At 34.4% G+C, this 25,499-nt stretch overlaps 1 protein-coding gene across 1 annotated transcript in view; it reads right to left on the bottom strand.

Moving 5' to 3' along the window:
• Positions 1-2,643: 2,643 nt before the first annotated feature.
• Positions 2,644-25,499, bottom strand: part of LOC109084734 (DNA nucleotidylexotransferase-like) — a 46,296-nt gene continuing 23,440 nt past the window's right edge. Inside the window, 2 exon segments of the mRNA XM_042769618.1 lie at positions 2,644-2,725; positions 21,905-22,037. Of these exon segments, the coding sequence (XP_042625552.1) occupies positions 2,644-2,725; positions 21,905-22,037 (215 nt within the window).

Below are 25,499 nucleotides of genomic sequence, written 5' to 3'. Positions count from 1 at the left end.
CAGCTGTGACCCTCCAAAATATTAGTCGTAATCTTCTTTCCTGCTACAGTGGTTACTGTTCTCTGATTTTGATCACTGTGTTTTCACTAAATAAAGGTTTTTGTTGAAATGCCTTGGATATTTTGTCAAACATGTTAGTAGAACAGTGGTATACCACACAGCTGTGTGTGTGTGTGTGTGTAGCTGTTTGACTTTAATTTGTTTGTTTGTTTAATTTTTATTTAATCTTAATCACCAATTGAACCCTGAATTGAATAAACAAATAAGCTTTCACTGTAGTCACAACACAAATCTTCACCTGATGTACATAAAATCATAAGAGCTGAATCAAATCAGCATTAAGCTTTTACTTTTAAATAAGATGATGATGGAGCAAGAGAAAGAAAAAGACAAAAAAAAAAAATAATAATAATAGTAAGCAGTATAGTTTTCTTCTTCAACCCATGAAGAGCTGAATCAAAGTTTAATATCGGCTGTCTCGCCATTTGCTTTCTTTTACCTGGCATCCACTCACATACAATACTAATAGACAATCAGATACCACAATAACTGCAATTAGTATGTATTCCAAGTAGTAATTAACAAAATATAACATCTCCCTGTAAACGGTCAGTATTACAGTACTGATAAATGTAACATTCACTGTCAAACTGTTTCAAATATAGTCAATTAAGCTGCAAACTGGATGTTTTATTTGGTTTTGTATTCTCTATATTTGTTTTTTTTTTTTTATATTATATTTTTCACTTATTTCAGTTAGGGTGGGGAAAACGCCGATTTTTTCAGTTGGTGTGGTGAAGATTGATTATTGTTGTATATATAGAGTGATGATTGATTCTTGTTGTAACTATAGAGTGATGTAGGGTTGAAGCCAGATTTTTTTAATGTCTGATGAAAATGCTAACATTAAAAAAAGCTCTCTTTGTGAATTATGAGTATGTTGGCTGCCGTAGCTATAAATACAGATTTAAGATGACATGACAAATGTTGGGGAAGTTGTCTGTTGTGATGTCCCCACCGATGTCAAAATCAAACCTACACACTTGGATTTCACCATAGTAAACAGCTGTTGTTTGTAGCAATGTGAAGTAGAGCTCCAAACACTGTGGCAAAACAACTTTAACTCAAGGGCTGATCTTGTTTGATTATTTACAAATCATCACCCTAAAAATCAGGTGCATCGTCACCCTGGTCTCCTGTTTTGTCTTTCATTCCTGCTTTGTAAACAGCTGACGATTTTTAGAGAAAAGATGAAGTTGTTTATCCATGAACCGCCGGCTCTGATTGTTTTAAGTGACGCTTAAAGGCCCTCTGCCCCACAGCAGCGTCTCTGCTAGCACAGGACAATCAAAGCCACGAAACATCGATGAAATCACGGAGAGCATCAGACACACTCCAGCACATCTGATGAGAAACCTTCCTCAAGACGATCCACGTGATTTCAGCAAAAGTGTTTACATCCATACTTCAGATGGGACTTTTGGGACATTATGCACAAAAAACAACAACAAAAATCAATACACATTCATGTACTCAAAACATCACGAGTCTTAACCCACACTTCTAAATATGTGTGGAATCAGCCAAATTATCCCACATGCAATATTTAGCTTTGACTGCAATATATATTTTTAACAATGACTTAACAACTATTAACTATTAAACATTAAAAGGCAAATTGCCAAAAATAAAGAAGACAAAATGTATAAAAAAAAAACTATACATATAAAGAAAATAAATGTTTTGTGTGCACGAAATAAAATAAAATATTGTTTTTATTGATTTTATATATATATATATATAGTTTTTATATATATATATATATATATATATATATATATATATTATATATATATATATATATATATATATATATATATATATGTAAAATTCATTAATCACCTACTAAAAGTTCAAAAGGATTATATATGTACATTAATCACCCATAAAGTTCAAAAAGTTACAGTACAAAATAAAGGAAAATATAATAAATAAATAAAAACTACTATTAAGATAATTAAATAAATATAAAAGAAACTTTTAATTATGTGAATAATAGTTAAAAAACTCTAACCGTAAACAAACTCTAACCCTAAATAAACAAATACATACATAAAAAAATATAAATAATTAAATAAGTAATAATTCAAAATATGTGTATATATGATTTCATTGCTTTTCAAGTTTGTAAAAGTTTTCCAAGCAAAATAAAGAAAAAATAAAACTACTATTAAACTACTAAACTATTAAAATAAAACTACTAAATACTAAAAATGTAATTCATAAAATTAAGTTACTAACTTATGTATGTGTGTGTGTGTGTGTGTGTGTGTGTGTGTGTGTGTGTGTGTGTGTGTGTGTGTGTGTGTGTATACACACACACACAAAATAAAACCTACTTTCATTGTAAAAAGATACTTTCTTTGTAAAAGATTCACTATCAAGGATTTCTAAGCAAAACTTTCCACAATGACAAGTTTATTCCTCAAAGGAGGTCATCTTTTCTATAAAGATAAGAATTACTAGGTCATTCGTTTTTTTCTATGGGAGAATGATTTGTATTTTTGTTTTATTGATCTGAGAAACGGATTTCTTTTTTTGGAGAAGTTGTTTATGTATATGGGTTTTTTTTCTATAGAGGTTTTATAGCAGCAGCAAAGTGTCCTCCTGTCCGGCCTCAGGTGTTTTTATGATGAAGTCCACATCGTGCCCGAACTCCTTCCCCCTGCACACACACACACACATTATACACTGAATGCACGTTCACTGTGATCTGCATTAAACAGAATAAGACGACACACTACTACCACCCCAAGCGCGGTGGCAGTAACGTACGGTGGACCTACCGCCCGCGCGGTCTCCTTAATGGCTTTGCTTTTCCTATTACTCGAAATCAGGCATTTGGCATGCGTCTTAAACTCTCTCTTCAGCCGGAGCTTGTCTAGACGGTTAATGAGTTTTTCACTTCTCTTTAAGAATTTATGAAAGATGAGTCTCCAAACCCAAGGCCTCGTATGCAGCAAATTCAGGTGGGAGGAAGGAGATATTCTGAGACATTCATGTAAAAATATATAACAACTCATGAGGAGGAAAAATCCATCTTTCACAACAGTTCTGTGTTTAAAATACATCCAGTGGCTGTTCAGTCAAATTTAAACTGTAAAAAATAATACAAAACAGTTTATTAAAAGCAAAAATTTAGAAAGTAACATACAACTATACCACACCAATGTGTTCTCCATCAGGAATGGCTGAATTATTTTTAAAATTATAACCCATAAATTCATATTGACACACATGCCCCCACTAGGTTCAACCTTTCACCGCCTCTACACTTATATATAATTTCAAAAACCAAACTGTTCCTCTATATATTACGATGGTTCACGCGGTCTTATTTTGTGAAAATCCACAATTCCTGAACTTTTTTTACTTAAACTAAATACATTTCAACTAAAGGTAATACCATTTAAAACAAATGTTTTTACATTATATGCTACATCTAAGTATCAAATAAATTTACATTTATATATATAATTTATGAAAAAAGATTTTTTAATCAATGATTTATGAATTATGAAAAATGAATTTTTATTTATACATCTAATTAAACAAACACATTTCTAAATCAATAAATTATGAAACAAGTTTGGTTAGCTGAGGTAGTTCTGTTTTCTGTCATATATCACAGTATATGGCGTGAAAACACTGGTATAATATCCGACACATTCACATTTAATGTCGATTATTTTACAAGGATAGAAAATACTGTGTACAAATCTTAACTATGCCTTTTTTTTGGTTTGTTTTGTTTTTTTGCTTGTTGTTTTTTTGAGAACCCCTCGGTGTGTGACGCTTCCTATTTGATGTCTTCTCTTGGATAAATATTACTGTTTCTTAATTATTATTTCTTATCACATTCTGTACATACTGGAGTTTTGTTTTTACCACTCTGATCTAATTGTTGTTCAGATTAATGGTTTATGCACTAAATAAATGTAAACACAACTAAACTTACAAAGTTTAATGTTTTTTGTTTTTAATTTTTGTATAAATGTTTTAATTATTAATTCTTTATTAAATATATTTTTATTTTTTTAATTTATTGTAAATAAATTTATTTCATTTCTGTGTACATTTCTATAAATACATTACTATATAAATATATTTCTGAAATTAAAAAATATATAGAATTTTTTACACATTTATACCTTCACTTCTAAATTAATTAATACATTTCTAAATAAATACAGTTCTATTTCTGTTTTAATTTAATTAATAGATATCAATAACTTGCCATTACTACACAAAATACTTATCCTCGTAACATCATAAAAAATCAATAAATTTCTCTATTTTTTATTATAACAAAGCATTACTAAAATATATTTCTAAATAAAAAAAAATCAATAAATTTAATTTTTTTATTTTGGGATTATGGTATATTTATATAAATTATTGATTATTGTTATGGGTTTGTGGTTATGGTTAAGTCTTGTCATGTTTATATTTTTAATCTTGTGGTTCAGACATTCATTTGTATTTAACAGGCACTTTTGAGCTGAATGAAGCCGACATATATAAAAAACCGCCACATAAGAGAAAACGAGCTGCTTGTGGACTGAAATACCGTCCTTTGTCTCCCCCTTAATCTGGTATGGATTTATGATGAGGTATTATACCTACCGATAAATGACGTAATTTATATACGCATCATATGTATACACAACCCCTATCACATCAAGGACCAGACACAAGCTTTAAATGCATCAGATGGTGCCACATTCATGTGTAGGAACGTACGGGTCTTAGAAGGCGGAAAATTTGTTAAATTTGGTCTTTATGTGGTTGGTTTGACTGGTTTTAATGGGATGCATGGATGTTTAAATGAATAGCGTAGGCACAGTTCGACGGATAAGAGGCTCTCAAAACTCTGAACTTGCATTTCTCTTTTGTCCTGCTCGCAGATGTAGTGCCGAATAAACATAGCTTCATATAAGCCAACATCAGGCTGCTATTAAACGCTGCTTTTCATACAAAACCGCAAAGTAAGAGAACAGCTATATTCATCAACTTGTTAAGAATTCATGCAGCTTGCGAATTATTTAGTGCGGGCGTTGTTTAGAAATGAGCTATTTACTGCTGGATCCAATATTGGGTTGAGAAAAAACTGCAGTGAAGTCTTGTTTTTCATGAGTAGGCACAGATTTATGGTATGACATACTACCTTCCTATTACAGAAAACACCTGCGGCTCTGTGTGTGTTCATGTCACAGGAACTGACTTCAATCTTCCAGGCAGAATACAGGAAATGAACCCGAGCCAGCTGCTGTGCGCGATTACAGAGGCAGTATGACGCTCATTCTTGATCCAGACTTCAGAATTCAGGCCTCAGAAGACACCACTAAACGTTCTTCAAACCTGCTGCACCGATGGGACACAAGTAGGCTTTGTTCAATCTTGTTGTGATGGATGTCAGTAAGATGCGGATCCGTTACTTTTCTCTGTTGGAGTTACGTGTGATGCAAAGCCAAACGAATCCTGGATCAGCCAGAAGCAGCGTTTGATCCTGCCGCTGCCTTCAAGTCCTCCTGGGAAGTTCCTTCTTACAAAAAGTGTCATTTTGATATGATAACGATTTTAATAGAAATAATGCATGTGTTGGGTAATTTTCAGTGACACTGTAGTACTTTTATTATTATTTTTTATTAACAGTAAATTTTTAGTTTGTATTTTTTTTATATTTCCTGTTTTAATTAAAATTTTTGATAATTATTTTGTCATATTTTGTTGTTGTTTAAAAATATATATATTTCAGTTTTAAATTTTTCTTTAGTTTATACTATTTGTTTATGATTAATTGAAATTGGTATTGGTGACTAGATTGGATAATTGATGTTTTAGTCTTTTTTATTTTTTGTTTTTTTATTTTCAGTTAATGTTTATTTTAAGGTAAAAATGTGACTTTTTGTTTTTAGCTAACTATATTAAAAACTATTTTATATATTTTTTGTTTTTAGCTAACTTATCTACTATATATAATATATATATAATATATATATATATATATATTTATATATATCATATATTACTTATTTTTTTTTTTTTTTTTTTTGATAATTAGTCACACCAAGTGTTATTTTACTATTGTGTATATACTATTATAGTATTTATTAATATTTAATTAGCATTTATTTTATATTTGTATTTATCATTGTAATTTGAGTTTAGGTTTTGGTTCTTTTGTTATATGCTTTTTGTCACGTTCTGTTATGTTTTGTTCATTGACTTTGAGTTTGTTTTCACTTGAGTTCCTCGACAGTTGTCCCTCGTGTTTTGATTAGTTCATTCTGTTCACCTGTGTTCTGTTAATCTAGTAATTAGTCCCTTGTTTGAGTTAGTATAAGTACTCCCCGTTCTGTTCCTTATGCTGTCCGTTATTGTTTATTAATACACATCGTTGGTTTGCCTTCCTCCTGGAATCCCTGTCTGTTTTCCTGTAGATAACTATTAAAGACTGTATTTTATTCATCTCCTGCGTCGTGCGCTTGATCTCATACAAATCATCATTAGAATATTAAAATGAATTTATTTATTTTGTAATTTATGTTTTTTGGTGTTTTAGTGTGAATATATGTTAATATTATTTGTCATATTACACAATCAAACTTCATTTTCTGTACAAATTTATCTTTTTGCTTATTCGGTTATAATGGTGTGAGCTCATCTTATAAATGCAATCACTCCAACGCGTCTCGAAGGCAGCATCAGTCTGTCGCGCTAAAGCTAATGGCAACAGAGTGAAACTGAGTGAAAAGAGAAGGTATCGCGGGTCATTTTAGAGGAGCTTATTGAGTGGGCGAGGGATGTGACAGTGTTCATTTAGAACTCAACAAGCATTGCTAATGTGCTAAAGTTCAGTGCTAGTGTGTGGGAGTTCAGCTTATCACAGAGCTGCATTAGCAGTCACTTCTAAACGCAAACACATGCATATAAACTCGCTCCTAAACAAACAATAATAGCTTTAAAAGTCTTGCTAATGCTGGAGTCCATTCAGACTGTTAGGACACAATGACGCACAATGTGTATACGTGCATAAGGTCACATTATATTTAAATAATTTTAATGGCTAAATGTCTTTGCATGTAAGCATGTGTTTTGCATTTGCATTCAATAAATAAACATTCTGTCGTTTTACTCACTGTCTTGTTATTCAAACCTTAATGAGATGTTTATGCAGCACAGTGAATTTTTTTTTTTTTTTTATTCAAACCTTAATGAGATGTTTATGCAGCACAGTGAATTTTTTTTTTTTTTAAACAGACTATAAAAGTCACTTTCTATTACTAACTGCCCTTGACATTAAAATATGGTTATTCCACGTCGTTCTGCCAGTTTTGCATCAATACCGATTTACTCTTTACCATTATGCACACAGCTAATTCCCACAACAAACCCCAAATAGCTCAGCTATCTGCAACTTAGAATACATCCTCCCACAACACCCCAGCAACTATGGTCTCCCACACACCCCCCAACCGCATTCACAGTCTCCCCACACCCCCCAGCAACTTCTGGTAACATTATAGGTTCCCACATGACATCAAACTATAGGTAATCTCCCACAAAACCCTAGCAACTGATTGCAACACCATAGTATCTACTGCATAGGCAACACCACATAGCAAGCACCCATAGCTATCTCCCCATAGCAACACCCCAGCAGCCAACTGCATAGCAACACCATAGCTATCTCCCACAACAACACCCGCATAGCAACTGCATAGCCAACACCACAGCAATCTCCCACAACACCCCAGCAACTGCATAGATATACCATAGTAATCCTACAACACCCCAGCAACTGCATACAAACCCATAGTAGATTCTCCCACAAGCCCCAACAAACGCACTCTGCAACATATATAGCAACACCACAGCAATCTCCCACAACACCCCAGCAACTGCATAGTAACAGTATATTAATCTCCCACAATGCCCCAACAACTGCATAGCAACACCATAGTAATCTCCCACAAAACCCTAGCAACTGCATAGCAACAGCTTAGTAGTAACATTGTATTATTCTCCCACAATGCCCCAACAACTGCACATAGCCGACCCATAGCAACACACCAGCAAGCATACAAACCACACAATCCCACAACACCCTAGCAACTGCATAGTAACACATAGTAATCTAACTGCATAGCAAACACCATAGCATCTCCCCACAACACACTAGCAACTGCATAGCAACCCCATAGTAATCTCCCACAACACACCCAAACAAACACCTAGCAACACTGCATAGCAACAACCATAGCAATCCCCACAACAACAACTGCATAGCAAACCATAGCATCCCCACCACCCCAGCAAGCCTAGCAACACCATAGCAACTTCCTCCCAATCACCATACAAGCATAGCACCACCAGTAGTAACCCCACAGCAACTCTACAACTGCATAGTAAACACCATAGTGATCTCCAACAACACTCTAGCAACTGCATAGTAACAACCATAGCAAAACTGCATAGCCCACACACACACAGCAACTGCATAGCAACCGCATAGTAACACCATAGCACACGCTACCCACAGCATAGTAACCCAACAGCAAGCAACGCATAGTAATCCACACACCCTAGCAACTGCTAGCAATCAACACCATAGTATCCCACAACACCCCAGCACCATAGCAAACCATAGCAATAGCAACCGCATACACCATAGCAATCTCCTACAACACCCCACTAGCAACTGCATAGTCCCCAACACCATAGCAATCTCCCAGTTACAACACTCCCCACAGCAACTGCATAGTAACAACACCATAGCAATGCATAGTCCCCCACAGCAAACAACCCCTAGCAACTGCATAGTAGTAACACCATAGCAATCCTCCTACAACACTCTAGCAACTGCATACAGCAACCACTTATAATATAGCAATACACCCTTTCATACAAACACTCTAGCAACTGCATAGTAACACCATAGCAATGTTGCTGCATACCCACAACACACCATAGCAATCTGACATTAACAACACTCTAGCAACTGCATAGCAACACCATAGCAATCCCTTCACACATAACTAGGCACTGCATAGGTAACACCATAGCAAACACCCCTAGCAATCCCTTACAACACTCTAGCAACTGCATAGTAACACCATAGCAATCTCCTACCAACACCAAGCAACCATAGTAACACCTACACACTCTAGCAACTGCATAGCAACACCATAGCAATCCCAACACAACACACACTAGCAACCTACCATAGCAACACCATGCATATTACAACACTCTAGCAACCCCTAGTAACACCAGCAATCTGCATAGCAACTGCACACCATAGTACAACAGTCTACACATAGCAAACTAGCAACTGGCATAGCAACTGCATAGCAACACCATTGTAATCTCCTACAACACCATAGCATCTGCATAGCAACACCATTGTAATCTCCTACAACACCATAGCAACTGCATAGCAACACATAGCAAATCATACAACACCATAGCAATGCCATAGTCAACACTAGCAACACACAACCCTAGCAATTCCCTTGCATCAGCAACACCATAGCAACTGCATAGCAACACCATTGCAATCTCCTACAACACCATAGCAACTGTATAGCAACACCATAGCAATCCCCTACAACACTCTAGCAACTGCACAGTTACACCATAGCAATCTCCAACTGCACCATAGCAAACTGCAACCATAGCAATCCCTTACAACACTCTAGCAACTGCATGTACAGTAAACACCATCTCCTAGCAACTGCCATAGCAACACTAATAGCAATCCCATAGCCACTCATAGCAACTGACACAGTACACACCTATAGCAAACTGCATAGCAACACCATAGCAATCTCCCCATACCACAACAACTCTAGCAACTGCATAGTAACACCATAGCAACTGCATCAGTAACACCATAGCAATCCCCCTACAACACCTAGCATAACAACCATAGCAACACCATTGTAATCTCCTACAACACCATAGCAACTGTATAGCATAAAAATTTTTTGTAACTGCACAGTTACACCATAGCAACTGCATTGCAATACCATAGCAATCGCCTACAACACTCTAGCAACTGCATAGTAACACCATAGCAATGCATATTACCACAACACCATAGCAACTGCCCACTACGGGCAATCTGCAACACACACTCTAGCAACTGCATAGTAACACCATAGCAAGCCCTTAGCAACACTCTAGCAACTGCATAGTAAAACACCATAGCAACTGCATAGCAACACCATAGCAATCCCCTACCAACACTCTAGCAACTGCATAGCAACACCCATTGTAATCTCATAAAAATTTTTATCTACTGCATAGTAACACCATAGCAACTGCATAGCAAACACCATAGCAATCCCTACAACACACTAGCTCAGCAACTGCATAGTAACACTCTATAGCAATCTCCTACAACACTAGCACCATAGCATAGTAACACCCACTCTAGCAACTGCATACAACACCATAGCAATAAGCCACCAACACACTCTAGCAACTGCATAGTAACACCATAGCAATCTGCCATAGCAACACCCTAGCAACTGCATAGTAATACAACACCATAGCAACTGCATCCTACAAACACTCTAGCAACTGCATAGCAACACCATAGCAATCCCTACAACACTCTAGCAACTGCTAACACCATAGCAACTGCATACACAAGCACCATAGCAACTGCACAGCAACATTCTAGCAAACTGCATAGTAACACACCATAGCAACTGCAACAACACCATAGCAACTTACAACACTCTAGCAATAGTAAACACCATAGCAATCTAGCCCATACACTCTAGCACTGCTAGCAATCTGAACTGCATAGCAACACCATTGTAATGTAATGCATTGGCAATCCCCTACAACAGTCTAGCAACTGTATAGCAGCACCATAGCAACAAACTGCATAGCAACACCATAGCAATCCCCTACAACACACTCTAGCAACCTGCTAGTTACAACACCTACCAACACCATAGCAACTGTATAGCAACACCATAGCAATCCCTTACAACACTCTAGCAAACATATGCCCATAGTATAACACCATAGTCATCCAATACAACACCATAGCAACTGCATAGCAACACATAGCATAGCAACTGCCCCTACAACACTAGCATAGCAACTGCATTGCAATACCATAGCAATCGCCTACAACACTCTAGCAACTGCATAGCAACACCATAGCAATCCCTTACAACACTCTAGCAACTGCAAATTTACTGCACCATAACAGCAGCAGCAATCCCTTACAACACTCTAGCAACTGCATAGTAACACCACTGCATAGCAATAGTAAACACACCATAGCAACTGCATAGTAAACATAACACTGCATAGCAACACCATCCCTACAACACTCTAGCAAACTGCATAGTAACACCATAGCAATCCCCTACAACACTCTAGCAACTGCCTACAACACCATAGCAACTGTATAGCAACACCATTGTAATCTCCTACAACAGTCTACCTACAACACCATAGCAACTGTATAGCAACACCATAGCAATACCTATAGCAATCCATTACAACACTCATAGCAACTGCTGCATAGTAACACATAGCATAGCAACTGCATAGCAACACCATAGCAATGCTAATAGCATAGTTGTAATATTGTAATCTCATAGCAACACCATAGCAATCCCCTACAACAGTCTAGCAACTGTATAGCAGCACCATAGCAATCTCCTACAACACTCTAGCAACTGCATAGCAACACCATAGCAACTGCATAGCAACACCATAGCAATCCCCTAGTAAACACCATAGCAACTGCATAGTAAACAACACCATAGCAATCCCCTACAACACTCTAGCAACTGCACCCCCTACACAACACCATAGCAACTGCATAGCTAACACCATAGCATCCCACTCTACAATAGTAACACTCTAGCAACTGCATAGTAACACCATAGCAACTGCATAGCAACACCATAGCAATCCCCTACAACACTCTAGCAACTGTATAGCAACACCATAGCAACTGCATAGCAACACCATAGCAATCTCCTACAACACTCTAGCAACTGCATAGTAACACCATAGCAATAGCGTAAAACACCTAGCAACGCTAGTAATCCCCTACAACACTGCTACAACTGCATCCCCCTACAACACTCTAGCAACTGCATAGCAACACCATAGCAATCCCTTACAACACTCTAGCAACTGCACAGTTACACCATAGCAACTGCATAGCAACACCATTGCAATCTCCTACAACACCATAGCAACTGCATAGCAACACCATAGCAACTGCATAGCAACACCATTGTAATCTCCTACAACACCATAGCAACTGCATAGCATAACACCATAGCAATCCCATAATTGGCAAGCAACACTCTATAAACTGCATAGGAACACCATTGAAATTGGCAACACCATAGCAATGCATATAACACTAGCAACAACAGCATAGCAACTGCAATAGTATACCCATAGTAACACCATAGCAATCCCTTACAACACTCTAGCAACTGCATAGTAAACACCATAGCAACTGCATAACACACCATAACAACACTCTAGCAACTGCACAGTTACACCATAGCAACTGCATAGCAACACCATTGTAATCTCCTACAACACTCTAGCAACTGCATAGCAACACCATAGAATCTGCATTGGAAACTGCATTGCAATACCATAGCAATTGCATACAACACTCTTGGTAATGCCATAGCAACTGCATAGCAACCCCATAGCAATCCCCTACAACACTCATACACATGCATAGCAACACCATAGCAATCCCATAGCACACACCATAGCAACAATCCCCTACAACACTCTAGCAACTAACCCCCATAGCAACTCATAGCAATCGCCTACAACACTCTAGCAACTGCATAGTAACACCATAGCAACTGTATAGCAACACCATAGCAATCCCCTACAACAGTCTAGCAACTGTATAGCAGCACCATAGCAACTGCATAGCAACACCATAGCAATCCCTTTACAACACTCTAGCAACTGCATAGTAACACCACCATAGTAACACCATAGCAACACCATAGCAATACAACACTCTAGCAACTGCATAGTAACACCATAGCAACTGCATAGCAACACCATTGTAATCTCCTACAACACCATAGCAACTGCATAGCAACACCATTGTAATCTCCTACAACACTCTAGCAACTGCATAGTAACACCATAGCAACTGCATAGTAACAACCACCATAGCAACAACACTCTAGCAACTGCATAGTAACACCATAGCAACTGCATAGCAACACCATTGTAATCTCCTAAACTGCAGCAACTGCATAGTAACACCCTACAACTGCATAGTAACACCATAGCAATCCCTGCATAGTACACTCTACACTCTAGCAACAAGCAATCCCCGAACAACACTCTAGCAACTGCATATTAACACCTAGCAACTGCATAGTAACACCATAGCAAACCACAACACTCTAGCAACTGCACAGGAACACCATTGTTATAGTACCACTCTAGCAACTGCATAGCAACACCATAGCAATCCCCTACAACACTCTAGCAACTGCATAGCAACACCATAGTGACCTTCCAAAGCTATGAGATTTTAAAGTTTAGTAAAAATTCAGTTTCAATCCAATATTGCAAAATCATTTCTGGTCATATTTCTCAGTGCATATTATGCCTATGGTACACATTAGTTTTAATATGGGCTCTGAGCCGCTCAGGACAGTGCAGTCATTTCTCTGAGTAACTGATCAGAGAGGCGTCACACCTCACTTATCCGCGTTCCTTTTCAATTCTAATGAGCTGAGCTGAAACGCAAACCACCGCGGCTGCACACGGTAAACCATCAGCATAAAATCACTTTACCTCCAATCAGCTCAAATTCAAACACATTAATGTGGGACAAACGTTCTGTCCCGCTTCAGCAGAGCAGATTTTCTGCTATGAGTCCTGCCTTCATTTCACTGCGCTTCAGCAGAGAAGTTTTTCTAGTGTGTTTATTTAATTTAAGTCTAGTCTTGTCTGATTATTCTAACGGTGTTTTCATGTGATGTCAAACGGTGTATCAGGCGATGTCAAAAAAGAATGATTTTTGGCCTTTTTATAAGTAATCTGGTTGTTTTTCCTCATCCAAAGTTTAATTAATAGACAACATCACCTTAACTTTTAAATTCACAATGTGCCTCTTGAGTTGTAAACTGTTTATGGACTGTATGAAGAAAACGTAAGGAATAAATCGTATGGAACACAATATTGTCAACATCTTCTCTAAACAAAAATGTCTTGTATTAACAAGGCTTTACAGTTTAAAAATAAAATTTAAATATAACTTATATATAGCTTTTACTGGATATTCTAATCACACTGATAAATATATTGTTTTTCATCAGTATATTTGTCTTGTATTTTTACGTTTCTTAAATCAAGATGCATTTACTTCAGTAGCAAAATAACTTTTTTTTAATCTTGATGGATATTTGTTCTTGTTTTGGAAAAACAAGACAAAATAGATATATACTCCAATTCCTACTCCAGAGCTTCTGTATTAAAAATGATATATTATCTTTTTTATTTTATTTTACATATTTAGGATTAAGTATTTAATAAATTATCTGTTTTTTATCAATTCATGATATCAATTCATGATTAAAAAATACTCAAGTTATTTATTTGTTTGTCTAATTTTTTTTTTTTATTATTTTGTTTTATTTTTTTTTATATTATCTATTTATTTATTTATTTTGCATGCAACATTTAATACCATGACTTTATGAATTTAAGACTTTATACTCTAATTTAAGACCTTTTCAAGGCTTCATTTGTGGAAGGACAAATTAAGACTTTCAAAGACCTTTTCAGAGTCCTCAAAAAACAGTTTTAAAAAATCCATTATTTTTTATTTTATTTTATTTTATTTTATTTTATTTTATTTTATTTTTATTTTATTTTATTTTATTTTATTTGTTTTTTTTTTTTTTATTTTATTTTATTTTATTTTATTTTATTACATTTTAAGGATTTAATTAATTATTCGCTTTTCATCAACTCACAATTTTCAGTTCGGGAAACCCAGATCTAATGAAATCCAGTAATAATCCAGACATCAAATTTTAAAGAGACGGGGCATTAAGTGCAGTTTCCTGGAAAACAAAAATACTAATGATATATTTGTGTTTGTGTGTGCAATGCATGCAACATTTAATTCCACGACTTCATGCATTCAAGACTTTCTGCTCCAATTTAAGACCTTTTTAGGGCCTTAACCGTGCAAGGGCGGATTGAGATTTATAAAGAGCTTTTTCTTTTTACCAGAAAAACAAAATGTTAATGTTTATCATTTTTCTTTGTTTGGGTTTGTTTTTATTTTTTGATTTTGTTTTGGTTTAGGAAACCCCGGTCTAATGCAATGACATCCAGACATTTTCAGGGCCGCTGTTCAGAGCCGCTGTATGACTGAAGTTGAATTAATGTATTTTTTGATGTTGATTCTCTTGGATTTGGGCAAAAATTTCTTTATAGCCGCATTGGGCTGTGAAGTCTGTCACAGTGTATATCCTGATCCTCTGTTAAAGCAGAAACTATTCGTACGGCACACAGGGGCAAATCCAGACATCACTAAAACTGTCACGGCCAACGTGCGAAGCTTGCCGAAGTTCAAATAGCAGATTTCGACAGAGCTTAGCCTCGACAGAGCTGCAGATTTGCATTTTGAGCCGTAAAGTTTTAGAAGGTAAACATGATGTTTTCTCGCTGCCGTAATCCTGTTACACTGATGCTCAGTCACGTTAGTCATCCTGACATATAGAGAAGTGTCATGTGAGGAAAACTCATATAGCACCCGTGACGAATGGCTCTATAGGCAAAACCTGGCTGAATTCAACACACTCGCTCTATTACACCCTCCGTCAATGTCAAGTCAGCTCCTGATGAATGCCACGGCTGACGTGCAGTTATACAGAGGAGTTTCACGAGGGATTGTGACGGCTCTATAGAGCAACAAAATCTTTATGTATGCTTATTTTTTTTGGTTGCACCTGGACTGAGATGGTTTGATATCTATCTACAATCATCTTCAACTGCTCAGTGCTGCATCATTCACATCCATCCATTCATTACTATTCATTTCAGCAATTACAAATCACAATCACACAGCTAAAATCCAGATTTAACACAGCATGAACATCATCTAATGGAGACGCTAAAACTAGATTTATCTTATATATACTGTACTATATACTATTTTTTATAATGGAGTGGATATAATTTGATTTATATTATATATATTGTTTTATATTATATGTTGTGTAAGCCTTTTGTGTGTGTGTGTGTGTGTGTGTGTGTGTGTGTGTGTGTGATTGTAATATTTTATATTTATAAGTTAGAATATTTTGATTTATGCACACATTGAAAAAATAAATACAGTATAATTTAATTTACCATCACATATAAGTGAATACATATTTATTTATTTATTGATTTATTGTTATGCAATATTTATAAAAAACAGATTTACATATTTTATTATTAATTTATTAATTAATACATTAATTTATGTATCAATATAGATGTATATATGGATAATTTATATGCAACATATGAATCGGATACATATATACAGTACAGGTCAAAAGTTTGGAAACATTACTATTTTATTATTACAATTTAAAATAATTGTTTTTAAATTTATTATACTTTAAATTATCATTTATTTCTGTGATGCAATGCTGAATTTTTAGGATCATTATCACATGATCCTTTAGAAATCATTCTAATATGATGATTCATTATCAAAGTTGGAAACAGTTCTGCTGCTTAATATTTTTTCAGAACATGTGATACTTTTTTAGGATACTTTGATGAATAAAAAGTAAAAAAAAAAAAAAAAAAAAAAAAAAAAAGAAGCTATGTTTTTAAAATATAAATATTTTGTAATAACAATTTTACACTACTGGTCAGTAATTTGGGGTCAGTAATTTTTTTTTTCTTTCTTTTTTTTTTAAATAAAATCAATACTTTTATTCAGCAAGGATGGTTACTTGATAAAAAAAGTGATAGTAAAAGAAAATATAATTATTAGAAATATATATTAGAATTTTTTTTTTTTTTTGAATAAATGCAGTTCTTTTTAACCTTTTATTGAATCAAATATATTAGACAGCAGAACTGTTTCCAACACTCATAATAAATCAGAATATTAGAATGATTTCTAAATGATCATGTGATAGACTGGATGTTTACATGTGACACTGAAGGCTGGAGTAATGATGCTGAAAAATTCAGCTTTGCATCACAGGAATAAATTATTTTTTTTTTTAAAGTATATTCAAATAGAAAACTATTATTTTAAGTTGTAATAATATATTTCACAATATTACTGTTTTTTCGGTATTTTTGATCAAATAAATGCAGGCTTGATGAGCAGAAGAGACTTCTTTCAAAAAACATTAAAAATAGTAATGTTTCCAAAAAACTTTTGACCTGTACTGATATATATATATATATATATATATATATATATATATATATATATATATATATATATATATATATAATATAAAATATGTAATATTTAATGATTTATAGTAAGTTAAATTTTGATTTATGCACACATCAAATAATAAAAATAAATACAGTTTCATGTGAAAGCATGTATTTATCGCTATGCAATGTAAATAAAAAACTGATTATTTATTTATTTTAGTAATTTATTAATTATCTTTATAGATGTACATATATTTTATATGCAAGATTTAAATAGATTATATATATATATATATATATATATATATATATATATATATATATATATATATATATATATACTATATTATATATATATGAATATATATATATGCTATACAGTAGAAGGTTACTAGGCAGTTGCTATGCAGTTGCTAAGGTGTCCTGAGTGGTTGCTAAGCAGTTGATACAGCATGATACATAGACAGAGTGCCAGACTCAGAACACTCCATCAGTGTAAGTCTAAGGGATTTCTGGGATATTTCATTATCTTCTCGAAGTCTGATCAGTAAGAAAAAGATAAAACGTCCAAAGTCAGAACAGGCTGGAGGTCTGCGGTGAGTCTGCTCGCTCCACGAGGATTCAGACTCAGACATTTCTCTCTTAGTTTTGAGAGAAGCCTGAGGCAAGTTTGCACACTAGCAGTATGTTAGCTCACATAATAAATCAAACACATCTGAGTTTGTGACTCTATGCTGAAGCCGATAAAACATCACCAGCTGACAGACTGAAGCCATCAAGATTCATTAACACTGCGCTGTCGCTGACGTCACTGGAAGTCACGCTCTCTAGTTCTTTGAGATACTATAAAACACTCGCATCTTCTGAAAGCCTTTTGTTATCATTTGCGCTGCATCTGTTGAGTAGGAGACGCGCGGTTGTGACATCTGTTCAGCCCGAGCTAATAATATCTCTCATCCAGCAAGAACTAAAACACATCAACACGATTTACAAAGCAAATGAGATATAAAAAGCCAGGCTGAAATAAAGCACAACTGACAAGATAAACTAGTTTACTGACAAGGTGCACGGCGATAGCGCTGTCTTCACATTAACACACTTATCTGAGTGTCAGGACCATGTTATCACGGAATAACGGCACCGTATCGCAACAAAACAGACGTAAAGCATCTGCAATTCTGCACTGATCTTATTCATCAGTTTCAGTACATTATTACTTTCCAAGAATATCAGCCTTTAAAGAGATGACATTAGGCCATGGAAGCACAGCTGTTTATTCATTTCAACTTGTTCTCACACAACACTATAATAATAGTAATAAAATGCATAAATAAACTCACATTTCTGAGAAGAGAAGTCCAAATTATGATATAAACTTGCATTTCTGATATGAAAAGTCCAAATTGTGAGATATTAACTCATTTCTGAGATGAAAAGACATCTCAGAAATTATATATTTGAGAATATATAACATATGTGAGAAGAAAGTCACAACTGTGAGAAAAAAAGTCAAAATTCTAAGATTAAAAAAACGTGTAAAAAAGTGTCAAAATGTTAAGATATCAACATAGTTGCATGAAGAAAGTCCAAATTATGTAATATAAACAATTTTGCGATAGAACTAAATATCCAAGTGGTGATACAAACTTGCATTTGTGATGCGGAAAGTCCAAATTGTGAGATATAAACTTACATTTGAGCAAAATGCCCAAATTGTGATATACAGTAAACTTGCATTTCTAAAATGAAGACCAAATTCTGACTTTTAAACTCACAATTGTGAGAAAAAAGTCCAAATTCTGAGATAAAAAAAACAACAGCTTGTAATTCAGAGGGGGAAAGTGTCAAAATGTTAAGATGAAAAAAAGTCAAAATTGTGCAATATAAATAATTCTGCAATATAAATTGTGAGATTTAAACTCACAATTGCAAAAAAAAAAAAAAAGAAATATTAAAAATTGTGCAATATAAATAATTCTGCAATATAAATTGTGAGTTTTAATTTTTAAAAATCGCTACTTAATGGTACCAAACTCAATTACTTATATTGCAGTCGCCACAAAAAAAATAATAAAATTTTTTTGTTGATTTTAAATGGTTTTAATGGTTGTTAATTAAATTTTTGTTGTTTGTTAGATTTTTTAATTGATTTGAAAAAGCTAAATGGTTGTAAAACAAATATTCACACTTGTGTTGGAGCGTATAAATCTACAAATCATTCACGGTAAAACAAATATTCACACTTGTGTTGTTTGCGGGCATAAAAATATGAAAATACAGATCATTTTTTGAGCGATGCAGAATTTTGTTTCATTTTTGCTGAACTTTGATGTTATTTGTAACAAAATGTATTTCTCTGTGTTCAGGTTTGACTTTAGTACAATTAACACAGAAACTGACATTTCAAACCAGCATTTCAAACAAAAACAAAAAATCTAAACTTTTACAAAAAGTTGTTTTTGAGAATGTCTAAATATAAATATAAATCCACAACTTAATAAAAATAAGTATTTATGTCTAGAAACAACTAGAGAATTTATAAGCCTTTTTATACAGAGCTCTATAGGAATCTAGTGGCTAAAGCCTGGAATTACAGATGTATTTCTCTTTTTACTCCCACCAGAGGGCACTAACCTGCCTTCAAAATCTGGATTTTAAGGCGTTGTATTAACATGAAATACTGCCATAATTGAAAAGTAATATAAAATTATTAGGAAAAAAAATTTATAGGAAAAAAGGATCATAATTATTGCATAAATATTAATTAGTACCATGAAATTCTCTCAAAATACAAAATAAAAAATATTACTGAAACAAAAACATATTTAATTGATTTTACTGGAAATTTAAAAAAAGTTGCATTTCAGTGCAAACAACACAAGTGTGACCCCCAAATGAACAACAGAAGGGTCATAATCACGAGATAAAAAGTTACAGTTACCTTTTAATTTTTTTAATTCATCAGCTTCTATTTGAAGCATCATCAGACACATTCCTGCAGAAACAAGCGCACCAGAAATAACACAACACCAGCAGACGTATATATACAGCCCCTTTCCTTACAAAGCACACAAAACATCATAAATGGGATTTAAAGCGTGACATGCCGAGACGAGCCCGTGGAGGTTTTAAAGCAGTCGAGTGCCTCTCTTCCCATAATTCTCATCACCATCGGCGAGCCTGAAGGACCGAGAGCGGCAAAAACAACAGAATGGAGAGCATCTGTGTCCGTACAGACAGCTGACCTCTGAATAATTCAACTTTACAACCGCACCAAACAAAACACTACAGATGAGACCGTCAGAAAGGATAAAACACCCTGTTCTTGATCAGAAAAACACTGTATGATTGCATGAGGATGTTTGGCATTTTCTGCCTGTCGAATGTTGTTAAGATGCATAACCCTCAAGGTACAACAAACACCTTCTTACATTTACATGGTAGTAATGTGACACGCAGTTTATTCTGAGGGAGCCGCGAGTGAATCCTGTGACATTAATCCACAAGCGTGCAGCTCAGCTCACAGACAGACTGAAGCCTGAACGGGACACAGTTTAAACATAATTCTGCTATCAATAATAAACAAACCTTCAGTGCATCACAGCAGCAAACACACACACACACACAGGACACAGAATCACACAAGATCTTATTAATATCTAATTGTTTTTGTTCGACTGCTTGTTGTTGTTTTCTAAACTCTCCTGCTTCTCAGAGGTTTTTCCTCTCACTCTCAGAGAACGAGCATCAGATTCTCAACAATTTCTCAGATTTATCTACAGTATATTCATTTTACAGTTCTATACTCTCACTTTATATCAACTCATCTGTGTCTATTTGTGTTTCTCCAAAGGAACCTTAGGGAGAAACATTTAAGAAAAACGTAAGCAAAACAAACACATGAACTCTGAACTATAAAAGAGTAACATCTTACCAATATATCTTACTTTTGAATGATAAATTTTTTTGCATCTAAACAAATATGTGTGTGTGTGTGTGTGTGTGTGTGTGTGTGTGTGTGTGTGTGTGTGTGTGTGTGTGTGTGTAAATGTACCATTGCATAAAAGTCAAAAAATCATTTACTTGTCTACATGCAACTTCTTATTTAAGAATATTTATTCTTGTATTATTTTTTTGTGTTGGTTTTTGTTTTGTCCTCGTTTCGTGTGTGTGTGTGTGTGTGTGTGTGTGTGTGTGTGTGTGTGTGTGTGTGTGTGTGTGTGTGTGCATGATACAGGACACCGACAGAGAACCAGACCACGGACTAAACACAACCCCATTACATGTGAGCTACAAAAAGAACAAACTGAGCAATACAGACTCTTAAAAGAGCACAATCACACACTCCTGAACTGTCATAAACAGGCACAAAGCAGTAATCTTGATGGTTTACCTGCGGAATCCTCCTGTGATGCTGACGGTGGCGGATGGGTTGACACAGATGACCGCTTCCTCCACTATAATCTTCAGAGCGCTGGCCTCTGTCCTGCTCACCGGCTTACTGATGTCCTCATAAAACAAGAACCCTGAGCAGAGCGGATGAATGAAAGACTGAATGACGAACGCCCACCAACTGTTGCACAAACTAGGCTTTTACATTGACTAAAGAAAACCTGAGTGTGAGGTGCTTGTCTGCAAAAACTCGTTAAATATGGAGAAATGTAGCATTCCATCACTTGCTCACCAATGGATCCATCCCCTGAAAAAGTGCATCTCCTGTTGTCTATATAGTCAAAATGAGAACACATATTGTTTAGAGCTGTTTAAACGCTGCTTGATCTGTGCAGATTTCTCTCCTGATTCACACCAGAACACTTTTTCACTGAAAGAAGCTTTATTATGGATTATGGACTCACATTTTAGTTAAAAACAATGGATTTGTTTCATCTTTTGTCTTCTCCAGATGTTAACTGATGGAGGGACTGGGGAGTGGATTACTTGTGGATTATTGTGATGTTTTTATCAGCTGTTTGGACTCTCATTCTGACGGCACCCATTCACTGCAGAGCAAGTGATGCAATGCTACATTTCTCCAAATCTGATGAAGAAACAAACTCATCCTAATCTCGGATGGCGGGTGAGGATATTTTCTGCAGGTTTCCGGGTGAGATATTCCTTTAAAGAACAGCATGGCACAAGCACAAAATAAAAAAATAAAAAAAAACTTTAAAAAAAAGGTACTACTGCCAAAACTTTCTTTGTCAGCCTTCAAGACAAACATACAGTAGACGTTCCTGGTTTTTATCTTTGCTTTTTTTGATCTGCTTTCTAATATTGTGAAATTCTTCCCTTGTGCCATTGTCACACGTAACCAGCGGTTTCCAGAAATAAAAAACCCATTAATTTTCTCCATAGAGAAATTACTTTCAGTGATAAAGCACCTTGAGTGACAGACTTGAGTGCACTTTAAAGTTGCTTTGGATAAAAGCATCTGCCGAATGCATAAATGCAAATGTAAAATGTGCATCACCCAAAATCATGATAGAAGATCCACCAACCAGTCTCTACATTCTCAAACTACTTATATATTTGAATATATCTGAATGCTTTGCAATAAAGTTAAAATGTATAATTTTTTATACTTATGATTTAAAAGTTAATACTATTCAAATGTTTGAAGTTGGTAAATTTAAAAGGATTTTAAAAGAAGTCTTTTCTGCTCACAGAGGCCGCATTAATTGAGTCAAAAATACAGTAGAAATTGTGAAATATTATTACAATTTAAAATAACTGTGTTCTATCTGAAAATCTGTTACAATTTAATTTATTTCTGTGATGCGCAGCTGTATTTTCAGCATCATTACTCCAGTCTTCAGTGTCACATGATCTTCAGAAATCATTCTAATATGATGATTTGCTGCTCAAGAAACATTTCTGATTATTATCAATGTTGAACACAGTTGTGCTGCACAATATTTCTGCGGAAACCGTGAGACATTTTATTTTTCAGGCTTCACAGATGAATAGAAAGTTCAAAAGAACAGCATTTATTTGAAATGGAAATCTTTTGGTAACATTATAAATGTCTTTACGGTCACTTGATTAATTTAATGCATCCTTGCTGAAAAAAAAGCATTATTTTCTTCTAAAAAAGTTTGGTAAACATTATAGTACTTTATAAGTGGGTACTGATGCATGCTGCTATACATAGATAAAGCACTTTTGGAGAAAGGCATCATATATTTTATGTCGTTCTCTTATTTTTACACTTATAATCATCCTTTACACAAAACATCAGTTTGAACTTCAAAACAGACGCATCACAAGCGCACAGCCAGGTAAATCACTACAAAAACAAGACCTTTTCCAACAGGAGAGCGTCTGATCCGCCTCTCACCTGACTGGAAATCTCCCAAACGGGATTTGCATAATTGTTTGAAGCCAGCGTGTTGTTTATAGATCAGCAGGTCATAAATGAGCGCCTGAAGACAGCGGTGCAAAATTACGAGGCCTGGAAAATGTGTGTTAGGAAACAATCTCTGCCTCATTAAAACTTACAGTAGATTTCAGTAATTAACAACATGGCCCTCCATCATAAATCCATATTAAGACTCGAGGCCATAGAACAACAGGTCAGATGAGGCAAACGCTTTAAACGCTAACAATAAAATCATATCATAATTCATAAATGAGATGACAGCCTGATTGATGAGCTCTGAATGTACAGTATAACAACCAAAACCGTCACCATTCTCCCACTTATTTTTTTAATACGAGACGCTCCACATGAATCCAGACTCATCGATAAGTGCATTTACTGTACACTGTGTTTTTACTCTGAGAGAGAGAGAGAGAGAGAGAGAGAGAGAGAGGGAGAGGGAGGTCAGGCTTAAATAAACTCAAACACTTCTAGAAAAAAAGTGACTCTTCTGTGAAAACATTATAAACTGCGGTAAAACAGTGTTGTTTTGGACACATACTCTAGTGAGTACTGTGCGTAGATGGTAAAAACATGGTATTCCTGGAAGTACTTTAGGGCTGGGAATTGGCATAAACCTCCCGATTCTACATTATAATAATTTTGAGCTGCCGATTCAATATGTTCTTTCTAAAGTGTTTTTATTAAGAATGTTTTAAGTAATTTTTATTCATTTAAATATTAAATTGTAATAATTAAATAATCAGTAAAATTTAAAATAAGTATTTTTCTAATAAATATTTAGCTGTCAATTCAATATGTAGTGAGACTGATTTTTTTTTATTTTTTTTTTTATTATTATTAAGTATTAGGTAAATTTAGTTTTGTTTGTTTGTTTTTGTTTTTTGCATTTAGAATTTTATACATTTTGGCTCTCTGTGTCCTAGATGTTCATTTCTGTTTTAATATTTTATAAGTACTGTATAAAATAAAATAAAAAAATTTAACAATAAATTAAAACAATGGTGTGTAGTTAAGTATTTTTCAACTAAATATTTAGCTGCTGATTCAATAAGTACTGAGATTTTAAGTATTTTTGATTAAATGTTAAGTATATTTTATTAAGGATTTCTTTATGCATTTAGATGTTATAAATTTGGGATCTTCTGTTTTAATACTTTAAATATTTAAATATAAAAAGTGCAGTAATTATAAGAGTATTGTTTATGATAAATGAAATAAATGCCCAGGATGTTGATTGCTGTTTAACTACTTTAAATATGTAAATACATAAAAGTTCAATTATAAAAGTACTGTTTAAAATAATTAAAAACGTAATAATAAATTAAAACAAAGTTGTGTAGTCAAGTATTTTTCAACTAAATTAAAACAATGTTGAATTTTACAGTATTTTTCAACTAATTGCTTCGAAAAATACAAAGTCACGAACAAACATAAGATAAGATGTTTACAATCCTGACTGTGTTTACTGTACATATATGTTGCATTATACCAGAATTTTTAATTATTTTTTTTTTTTTGTCTCTAGACAATACGTGTTATTAGCATCTAAAAGCTTTTTCTTTTTTTTTCATTATTGTGCTGATTTAAACAGTGTTTGTGTAAAGAA

Source organism: Cyprinus carpio, chromosome A13 (assembly GCF_018340385.1).
Source record: "Cyprinus carpio isolate SPL01 chromosome A13, ASM1834038v1, whole genome shotgun sequence".
Classification (NCBI taxonomy): domain Eukaryota; kingdom Metazoa; phylum Chordata; class Actinopteri; order Cypriniformes; family Cyprinidae; genus Cyprinus; species Cyprinus carpio.
Note: the sequence above shows the minus strand (reverse complement) of the source record. Positions and strands in the feature narration are given on the sequence as shown.